Here is an 11,730-nt window from a genome sequence, read left to right as displayed (position 1 = left end):
CCTGCAGGTGACATTGACTACAGAGAGGAGAGGATGAGTGCTCTGAGACTGAAGTGGTTTGGTCATGTGAAGTGAATACACCTGACTCAAAGTCCATGCCAGTATTTGGAGATGGAGGTACCACGAAGAAGACCAACTGGGTGGCCTAGAAAGAGATGGACAGACCAGGTTAAGGAAGACCTCCCCAGGAGACGAGTAACATAGGATGTAGTGGAGAGGGAAAAGCTATACCAGGACAGAAACCAATGGAGGCATATCGTTCACCAAGTTCCTACCTGGCTCACTGGAAGGAAATCGTGATGATTATGTAGTAGATGTATGGCTATAGAAATATAAAGGGACTGCTTCCAGCAGTAGGTATTCCAAGACATATCAGAAAGATCTTCATGAAGAGACATTATGCTAAAACATAAAGCAATTGATGGGAAAAAGCAAAGTACATAAAAAGTATGACATAATAGAGAAGTGTACCAACACAAAAATTGTGCAATCTATCATAGATTCTAATTTAACTGTTGTGCCAAAAGCCGTTATAGAACATGTATCGTGTTACAGTTCTTCATATTTAAGGACTGAGGAATTGTTGATACCATGTTTGTGCAAAAATCTCGTTGACAACCCAGAAAGGCAGCAATGTTTTCATAGCTTTATATTACTTCAATGTGAAGGATGTGCACTTTTTCTTGGTTACATTGGCAATGAAAATTAAATTGGAGGTTTTGCAAAAAAATACCTACAGCACACTCAGGCTTTATTGCGCAACCTCAGAATGGTTCACGTTTACGAGTAATTTATATTTTAATCTCTTACATGAAACTGATCTGCAATACACTTAAGCAGCAGGAAGCTTCTGAGTAAGTTAACTAAGAAAAGTGTTGTCTGATTTGTTGTGAATATTGAATCCTTTGTAGGTCTAACATGAACTATCGCACTGCTCTGCTGTTTGAAACACACATGCCAGAGTAATTTACATGATTATAGCTAGTGGTATAAAAAAAAATAATAAAAATAAATGAAAAGCTAGGAAACGAAAGCGAAAGGGAGCAATGTCTTGTTTCCAAGGTTATCAGCACTCATATATAAAAAAAAAATTACATCCATAATATATGACCAAAAGCAGTTAAGTTTCTAATGGCAGTCTGTCAAGGCATCTGCGTAAGTACGTACACTTCACTGCATTGTCTGGAAAACTTGAAATAGTTGTCTTTGTAGAGTACATGATCCACATGTAATACACACCTAATGATAAAATGTGCCTTAGTTTAAGGCAAATACGACCTTTTTGAGTGATTCAAGCATTTCAAAGATGTATTGGAACCTTCAGGAAAATAAATTTGCAGCATCAATAACTCTGCACAACTTTGTAAATAACAGATCATGTCGCTCAATTATTAACTCTAGTAACAACAGACTGTCATCAAATTGAGTTAAGTTCAAACCCTCTTCTGTATGACAAGATACGTGACTAGTGTACAGATGAGTACTGAGCTTCTCAAACCACAGTCAGAGATAAACCAACATCTTGAGCAGTGCACAGTAATGACTCAGATGTAACATAAGGGGGGTGACAACTGCTACACTCACTAGTGCAGGAAAAGAGAACTCAATGTATCCCATCAAACCAGTGGCATGTTAAAAATTATGTTGTAATTGGAAAAAAAATGTATCTAAGTAGTTTAGACACTTATGTAAAATGGCACATAGTTCCACAAAGTGTATGCCATAATTTTAAATATAATGTCCACAGCGACATCTCTGGTAGTTGTCTCGGATATGTAATCAATGTTGCTTTTGCACGGTGTATAAACAGAGTGAGTCAAATGATTTGTTTTGTCGGTTACATTTTAAAATAAGTGCAAAATATCTTAAGTGTCATGAGGCAGTGTTCCTTGTAAATCATCTTTTTTTTGGGACTGGTCGCCTCTTTCAAAAGTGTGGTGTACAAAGTGTGAGAGGTTGCTTCAACAGACTGTCAACACCCAGTAAAACTGCATGTTTGGGGATGTTTCCGTAAATGCAGTTTTGGCTATTTGCATTTATTTAAAGCCAATTTAAATGCTGAAAAAACGTGCAATATTTATCACAAAGTCTTCTGAGAGCCATTAAGAAGCTATTTGGTTCAAACGAGGCAAACTGGGTGCTTCAGCAGGATAATGATCCGAAACATCATAGCCGTGTCTCTCCAGTGTGGAAACAAGACAATGGGGTGTCCACGATGAACTGGCCTGCAATGTCTCTCAATGCAAATCTGATCAAAAATGTTTGGTCGTATATTAAGATGAAGCTTAAAGGAAAGCCAATACATTGAAGCAGCTGTCATATAAAATCATGGAGATCATTACCGAGAGAATACACAGAAAGTAATGAAAAGCATGCCAAAAAGGTGCCAAGCTACAATTGATATTGGCGGCAACCGGATTAACTATTATATAATTGTGCAATTAGTAATAACATGTGTTGTCATGAAAACATTTATATGGTGTCTTTTCTTTCAAACAGGTAATGGCATACATTTTCTTGTGGAACTGACCATGTGTTACATGTAGCTATATCTAATCTACTACTTTGAAGTTTTGGATGGAATACAAATAACGCAGGGAGCAAAGGTGTAACCACTAACTATAGGTGTTCAGTAATAGACAGGCACATACCCCAAGACTGAAAATAAAGCTGAAATTAGAGCCACCTGCTTCCTTAGTCACAGCTGAATCTACATTCTACTATGGAGGAATCCCTACCCTTCCAGTATGCTGTTTTAACTATTAGCTCTAACCATCAATTCCCTTTCCAGCTCTCACAGAGTATATACGTGTATTAGTTATCTAAAAACTATTACATCCAAGCTGAGTGTTTGTATTAGAATAATCAAACGCATCAGCACAGGTCCCTGATAAAAATGATATCTACCACATGATAAATTATCTTTTCAGACTAAACAAAATTTCTTCATGCTACCCTAGTCTGGCAATCAAATGAGTTAGTTTTAGTGGAAAGCAATAGTTTTAACATGTGACTAGCCCAGCACAAATTATGAAACATTACAGAAATGATTTCTGTCCAGCAGTAACTGCAAGCATTCCTCGTGCACACCATGTGGGGGTTTTATTTGGTGCAACAATAAAAAGTCCATACATATTGATAAACATGAAACACGAATGTTTACATGTTTTGATATAGAAAAGGCTGCATTTATGAGAAAACATTAATTACAATTATTAAAAGTTTGTAAAAACATGCACATAAAATATTCTGAATGGACTAACTGTATTGTTCAAAAACAACAATCAATTCTGAGGAAACTGTTCTCCTCATTAAAAAAATAAGTGAATATTTCTTTATTCACTTCAACAGTATACAGAACAGTAGAAATTGAAGACTGAAAGAAAGTTTTAAAAAATTACTGCCTAATTAAAAAGACAAATTCTTGCTGGTGTGCAACTCTGTTATTGTTCTGTATTCAGATGAATTTCACTGCACTAATAAATACATGTTCTATAAACAGCATTGAAAATTATAATTGTGCACAAGCTTGTTAATAAACATACAGCAAGTATGCAATTGTATAAGCAAGAGGTACACTTTCACTTGTAGTAAAAATGAAAAACAATGAGATCATCTTAGGTAGTACACACACACATCAGTTACAACCCACAAATGTTTGAAACTACATGTATCAACTTCAAAGTAAGATATTCCATAAGTTTTGCTCTGGGAAATGTTTAAAAAGTATACAAAACATGGGTGTCAAACAGAGCTGTCACCAAGCTATGCATCACACCAGCAAAGATATCAGACTTACAAAACCATTTGAAAATTACACAATTTTAAGGACTAGCAGTTCTCCTTGACTAGGAATTATGTTCCAATTATTTCAAGAAATTAACTAACAAAAAATATTATTTCCACAGTTCAAATACAATAAGACAATACAGCAATTCTCTACCACACTTTATTTGTTCAGTTAGACAAAAAGTAGATATTTCTGATGTCAATTTGTGGAATAAAAATCTACAACATAAATAATTACAATGCTAATATACACAGTGTTTCAAATTAATGTTACGGATTCAGATTCCTGTCTACATCCAGGATCACATCATTCATGTGGGTAATATAAAGAGAGATTACTCACAAATTTACACAAGTGCTGGTTTTTATATATGTATATATGAATATATATATGTATATATAGCCTTCTGCCTCAAACTCTTGAGATTACAGTTTTGTTACAGTGATCAGACAGTCAATGAGAACCATAAGTAGCATGTTTCAAGGAAACCATCATGACTGATGCTAGATTGAGTGTGGAGGGGGGGGAAAAAAAGAGTGGAGACGCACGCGCCTGGCATCGGCCATTAGGCTCAATGTACTGCTGCTTTGACTGTGGCCAGGAGGGCACTTACAGCCCTGAGCAAGAGGAGCAGACAGCGAGGCAGGCTAACTCCTAACAACACCCACCGCCCTGCATGCCCCCTTGACCGCCTGCTGGAAGGCTTGGTGAACTTGGAGAATGCTGGGGTCCAATCTTGATACCATTAGCCTGCAAAGAAAGCAACAACGTTAATTATTTCCAGAAACCACGATGACTATTTCATTTTGCAGCAGAGAGTGCTCTGTTTTTAATTACTACAATGCATTGAACCCCACAGCGAAATTTTGAAATATTATTAGAAAACTTTCTGGCAGATTAAAACTGTGTGCCGGACCGAAACTCGAAGTGCCCGTGAAAGGCGAAGGTCCCGAGTTCGAGTCTCAGTCCGGCACACAGTTTTAATCTGCCAGGAAGTTTCATATCAGCACACACTCCGCTGCAGAGTGAAAATCTCATTCTGATTATAAGAAAACTTTGAATCATTACTATGCCACTAAAGAAAGCAAATAACTGCTTTTACACATTTTAATATCAATTTCCCAAAAGATACATGTAAATGAAGCAATTTGAAAATGTTACTTATAAACTGAGTTTTGTTCTTAATTTTTCCCACAAAAAGTAGATGGTAAAGCAGTACATTTGCCTTTCACGGGCAAGTGCTCTACCAACTGAGCTACCCAAGCACAACTCACACCCCGTCCTCACAGCTCTACTTCTGCCAGTACCTCGTCTCCTACCTTCCAAAATTTACAGAAGCTCTCCTGCGAACCTTGCAGAACTAGGAGAGCTTCTGTAAAGTTTGGAAGGTAGGAGACGAGGTACTGGCAGAAGTAGAGCTGGGAGGATGGGGCATGAGTCGTGCTTGGGTAGCTCAGTTGGTAGAGCACTTGCCCGTGAAAGGCGAAGGTCCCGAGTTCAAGTCTCAGTCCGGCACACAGTTTTAATCTGCCAGGAAGTTTCATATCAGCACACACTCCGCTGCAGAGTGAAAATCTCATTCTGATTATAAGAAAACTTTGAATCATTACTATGCCACTAAAGAAAGCAAATAACTGCTTTTACACATTTTAATATCAATTTCCCAAAAGATACATGTAAATGAAGCAATTTGAAAATGTTACTTATAAACTGAGTTTTGTTATTAATTTTTCCCACAAAAAGTAGATGGTAAAGCAGTACATTAAGGGAAATTTTTTTGTAAATGAACACTTATGAATAAAATAAATGTTTACCCAAGGTGAATGCACACTCTGACCACAACATACAATTAATCATACTAAATATGCATATAAATAACTCATCTGATCACAATGAGGTGATATACTCGAAAACAGAGTAATTAATGAACAAACAACAAAGTTTCAAGGCTGTCTCACAGACATCTGACTAGAAGAATGTGTATAATGTTGCAGATCTAAGTTCCAAATTTAATGTATTTCTTGATAGATTTCTATCAATCTTTAACAGCAGCTCTCCCAAGAAAGAAAAATATGGCACTATCAAGACATTAATGATGCTTCCAACGAACGGACGTAGGACCGATTTCACATTACAAAAAATACCGCTATCTTGCGGGAACTGATTAAGAATAAATAACTCAGATAATAAAATTAAATTTATACTGGTACATCAAACCCATGGCAAAAGAAACTGGGAAATGGATTGAGGAATGCATAGACTTTGTTATTGATGAAAACAATCAAATAGCAAATAACAGTCAAGTAAATCACAATTACTTCTTGCTTGCCAAAGAAATTAAGAAAGTAATAAACTTCCTCAAAACCAAATTCTAGAATTGGTAACACCTTAAAGTACTAAAATCCTGTTCATCACATACATCTGTTCGTGTATTTTGCTTTTGGACGCAAAAACAACTAGGGCCGTATGTGCCCACATAATAACTGCAGAACACAAGGACAAAAAGCCGAAAGGTCTATAAAATATGCCATAGAGAAACGGGGGTCATGAACTAATAAATGGCTTTTGCCCTATTGCTATGACAGATAAAACGTAAAACGCACTTAATAGCACACACGTCATTCACTAAAACAGCCGATAACTCGGATGACAAGTACAAATGAGAATGTAAGTGGTAAAAAAAAGGGGGCATTCTGTCAGGACATGGCAGATAGTCAAATTTTGACCATGAAGAGTGCAGAGTGGTGAGAGAGCACCACTTAACAAATAGTGATGGTTAAAAAGACAGTGCCCAATGTACAACTCAGCTAAAATGATCTCACAGCGAGATGGCCGAGAGGAGGTCGTCCAAGCCGCTTGGAGAGATTTAATAACGCGGGGCCTGTCCCCATTAAGCAAGAACTAGTGGTGATGCCAAAGTGACCACCTGATGACAGAAAGCAACATGGAGAGCATTGGAGGGAATTTAATAGCTAGTGAGCTGACATACGAGGATTGCAGCCTTGGTAGCCGTGTCAGCAGCCTCATTTCCCGTCAGACCAATGTGGCCAGGAACCCACATAAACATCACAGTGACTCCATTAAGGGTGAGCAAGTGACAGCTGTCCTGGACCCGCTGCACTAAGGGATGGATGGTGTACAGCACCAGAGCCTTTGAAGAGCACTGACAGAGTCAGAGCAGATGACACAATTGAAAAGCCTGTGTCGCCGAATGTACTATGTGGCCTGATGCAGGACGAATAACTCTGCTGTAAATACTGAGCAGTGTTCCGAAAGCCATACCAAAAAATGTTGGTGCCAATGATGAAGGCACACCGGACACCACAGTCAGTCCGAGAGCCATCAGTGTACACAAAAGTACTATCACGAAGTTCTGTGCAAAGGTTGGGAAACTGAAGGCAATAGAGCACAGCTGGAGTAGTGACCTTTGGGAGTGAATGAAGGCCAAGGTGAACATGGGCCACCGCATGAAGGTGGTGAAGGGTTTACATCCATTCGGAAAGTTGCTGGTGCATGCAGTTAAGCTGACAGAGCAAGAGCCAAAAGCAAATGCCAGGAGGTAACAGAGAAGAGGGATGCAACCCATACTGGCGATCAAAGGAGTCACTGAAGGAGGAGGCACAGGATGGGTGGCCACACGTGGCAGACAAACTGCATCCATATCTGCTAAGGAGAAAGTCATGGTGGTAGGAGAGTGGTAGTTCGGCAGCTTCTGCATACAGACTCAACTGGGCTAGTGTAAAAGGCGATTGGCTAAACGGATGACACGATGGTGGATAGTACTGAGACAGCGTAAGCGGGACAGACGTGCAGATCCATAAACTAAACACCCATAGTCTAGTTTTGAAAGGACATGAGACCGGTACAAATGGAGGAGGGTGGTTTGATCTGCTCCCCAAGAAATACCACTGAGGACACACAGGACACTGAGTGACCGCGTACAGCGGGCTGTCAAGTAAGACACGGAGGACCAAGAAAGTTTCCTGTCGAGCACGAGCCCCAGGAATTACATAGTTTAAATAAAAAGAGCAATGGGCCCAAGAAGGAAAGACGGTGGAAGAAAGCAATTGTGCCACCAGAATCCAGATAAACGGTTTTACACCATCCAATGAGACAGGTCCTTGTATAACTTCAATAGATGACAAAATAGTCAACGAAAAGGGAGCCTGAGATGCCCGGTGGGAGACAGGCCATCATATGGTTAATGGCGATACCAAAGAGGATGATGCTCAGGATGGAACCCTGAGGCACACCATTTTCCTGGATACAGGTGTCCAACAGTCTCTGAAGCCCCACATGTAGAGTGTTCAGAGGATATCAGTCCTCCAGCAGGTGTCGTATGCTTTCTCTAAATTGATAAAGACAGCCACAGTCCGGGATTTCCACAGAAAACCATTCATGACATGGGTGCACAAAGTGACGGGATGGTCAACTACAGAATGACGCACTCGAAATCCACACTGTGCAGTGGTTAGTAAATTGCGAGACTAGTCATCATACCAGCTGGGCATGAATCACCTTGCGAACACAGATGGTGAGAGAAATGGGGCAGTGGATAGAAGGAAGGTGTTTGTCTTTACCGACCTTAGATATGGGTACGACAGTAGCTTTATGTGAGCATCTGGGACTTGTGACCTCTGTCCAGAAGCAATTGCACATACAAAGCAGAAAGTGCTTGCCCGCAAGATAAAGGTGCTGCAACATCTGAATGCGAACATCGTCTGGCCCTGGGGCAAAGGATCGAGATGAATTGAGAGCATGATCTAGCTCCCTCGTAGTAAAGGTGGCATTGTAGCACTCACGATTCCAATAAGACATTGCCCGAGCTGCCTCATCTTCTTTCCCATGCAGGAAAACAGGGTGATAGCAGGACGAGCTCGAAATCTCTGCAAAATGGTGGCCCGAGGTGTTGGAGATAGCAATAGGGTCCACTATGACATTGTCTGCTACTGTCAGGCCGGAAATTGGGAAATGGATCTTGGTCCCAGAGAGCTGTCGAAGGTTGGCCCACATGATGGAAGCGGGTGTGGAACTATTGAAAGAACTAGTGAATAAAATCCAGCTAGCTGTTTTGCCATCCCAAAAAATGCGACAACACTGTGCACGCAATTGTTTATAATGCATGCAATTTGTCATCATAGGACGACGGTCACAAACGTGGAGAGGATGTCTACGCACATGAATTGCATCACAGCATACCTCAGTCCACCAAGGGACCAGGACACGATGTGGTAAAGACGAAGTTTGAGGAATGGAACGATCTGCGGCGGCAAGGATAATGTTTGGAAGATGTTCTACCTGGTCATTGGAACTGGGGAAATGTTGTTCATTGAAGGTCACCAGGGAGGTGTAAAACCTCCCGTCAGCTTTAGTAAGCTGCCATTTGGGTATGCGCATAGGTGGATAGGAGTCAGCAAATGGACAGCACACAGGAAATGGTCATTTGAGTACGCGTCTGAACGGACCACTCTAGACGATGGGCAAGCTTGGCAGTACAGAAGGATATGTTCAAGTGGGAACAGATGTGTGTGGAGTCTGAAAGGAACGTGGGTGCTCCTATGTTAAGGCAGAAGAGGTTAAATTGGTTGAGGTCAGCCAATAGGGCACCTCTTGGACGGGTTCTGGGAGAACCCCAAGAGGAATGGTGTGCATTAAAGGCACCGAGCAGCGGAAACGGGTGAGGTAGCTGTCGAATAAGCTGGAGGAAATCTGCCCTGTTGACATCAAATGACGACGGGTAGTCAGGGATATGGATTGACTATGAATGTCATCCCGTATGAGCAGCATGACTCTCCCATGAGATGGAATGCTGTACTGTGGGAGAAAGTAAAAATGGACTGGGAAGAGTTACGAGAACTCAAAGTGGTCCTGAGGACGCAATTTCGTTTCCTGAAGGTAGAGAAATAAGTGGATGCTTCAATTCTAAGAGCTGCCGCAAATCCTCTTAAGTTGGATCGAAGACTGCAATCATTCCAATGGAGGAAAGTCATAACGAGGAAAAAAATGAAGGGGTGTCACCTCGGCGGCTGCTGAGATCAGCCTTCGAAGACTTGCTGCCACAGCTACAGGGCACAGAGGCAGGACTATCCTGCTCCATGAGGTCTACGGAAGTGTCAATATTCTCCTTCTGTCAGCCTGTGGAGTCCAGCACTGAAAAACGGTTGGTGACGCCCACCGGCGACACGGAGGTCAGCAGGGTGACAGTATCACGAGGTGACATTGTCAAAGAGGATCTTCACATCAGTGAAGGAGAAGACTGTTTGCCTTTGTTTAACGCCTTGGAGCCTTTCCGGTTGGCAGAAGAAGACTCAAATGTTGGTAGGCTGGAGGGATGTAGGAAGTCTTCATGGGAGTATTCCTTCTGTCCTATCCAGGCTGCCAGTTCTGTAGCTGGTGACTTCGCCCTGTGAGGCAAAAGTCTGGTGGCATGTTGCACAGCTGGAGGAGGAGACAGGGACACTACCATAACGCTAGGGCGGTGCTAAAATTGAAGTCACATGTCTGCATGGCCATGTCCTTCAAGCAGCGAGATGTAGGAAGAACAGTACTGTATGGTAGAATGCAGGGTTTGTGACTAACCAACAACTTGCGAGAGACAGGGTAAGGCACTTTTTTCTACACCTGGATCTCCTGGACAGCCCACTCATCAAGATGCACGGGACAATCACAGTAGGAGGCAACGTGGTTACCACTGCAGTTGAAGCAGTGGGGAGGAGGAGGTGGATGAACACCCTCGTGAGCATCCCTACCACAGGTTACATATTTGTCTGGGTGTCGACAGGAGTCTCAAGTGTGGCTGAAATGACAAGTGGTAGCAGCGCATTGGTTTCAGAACGCACAGTCGTACTTTGGTAACTTCACAGCCTGCTTTGATCTTTGACAGAAGAACCAGTCTATCAAAAGCGAGAAAGAGAGTGCGCACTAAGGAGGTATCTACTTTCTTCATCATCTAAAGGACTGCAATGACACCCCTGATCAGAGAGGTATGTTTGGATTTCTGCCTCGGTAAGACCATCAAGCAGCCTAGTGTAAATAACACCACGGGAAGAATTCAGCGTTCAATGATACTCAACACGAACAGGATAGCCACGGAGGAGCAAAGCTGCAAGCAGTTTTTGTGCTTGAGAAGCAGATGATCTTCGACACTAACATGTTTGCTATGGACAAGCGAAGCTGCAAGCAGGAGTTGTGCTTGAGAATCAGACATAGTCTCCAAAAGCAAAGTTCCACTGAGTAAATGCGAGCAGGATTTCGTACAGCCAGTAATGGCATCAACACCTTTGCGAATAATAAATGGATTTACCATAGTGAAGGACTCACAGTCTTCAGTATATGAAGCCATGAGGAACTGTGGTGCAGCTGGGAGGGTCTTTGAATCATTAGCCTCATTCTGTAGCCGTTGACTATGAAGATGAGTGGCCCACTATGAGAAAATCCCCCACAATTGCCAGCGTCTCTGATTTCGTGCTCCTTCCAACTGGGGGGCCCTTCAGAAAGGGGCACATTCACCTTAGGTGACTATTCACACCTCTCAAAAACCAGACAGGGGACCTATCAGTTATTTGGGAAGGTAGCAGCTCAGGCAATCACCCCTCCCTGGGCCTGGCCTGTACCAGGGTGTATGTGCGAACCCTATCCATTGACCTGCAGCTGGGAATTACGTGTTACCCAGTCACCTGTTATGCATAAGACGTTTGGGACAGGCTTCAGGAGCAGACAGGGAGGAAGAAGAAAAAGAGGAACCTCAAATGCTGAAGTGGAGGAAGGATGGGAGAAGGTGAATGAAGAAAGAAAAAAAAAAAAAAAAAAAAGGAACAAAAAAACAGTGGACAGTCTCTAATATAGATATCGAAAATGCAGAATAAATTTCCAAAAACAGCCCATCTGTTCCCCAAGGAAGGGGAAAAAGAACAGCAAGAGGATACCTCTACATATATGTG

At 41.8% G+C, this 11,730-nt stretch overlaps 1 protein-coding gene across 1 annotated transcript in view; it reads right to left on the bottom strand.

Annotated features, from left to right (window-relative positions):
• Positions 1-3,076: 3,076 nt before the first annotated feature.
• LOC124797919 (ras-related protein Rab-2) overlaps positions 3,077-11,730 on the bottom strand; it is a 50,908-nt gene continuing 42,254 nt past the window's right edge. The window contains exon 6 of the mRNA XM_047261051.1: positions 3,077-4,540. Within this exon, the coding sequence (XP_047117007.1) occupies positions 4,445-4,540 (96 nt within the window). The 3' untranslated portion in view covers positions 3,077-4,444. The remainder of the gene's footprint in view (positions 4,541-11,730) is intronic.

This window comes from Schistocerca piceifrons, chromosome 5, assembly GCF_021461385.2.
Source record: "Schistocerca piceifrons isolate TAMUIC-IGC-003096 chromosome 5, iqSchPice1.1, whole genome shotgun sequence".
Taxonomy (NCBI): Eukaryota; Metazoa; Arthropoda; class Insecta; order Orthoptera; family Acrididae; genus Schistocerca; species Schistocerca piceifrons.
The sequence above is the reverse complement of the archived record's forward strand: the minus strand, read 5'-3'. Positions and strand labels throughout refer to the sequence as shown.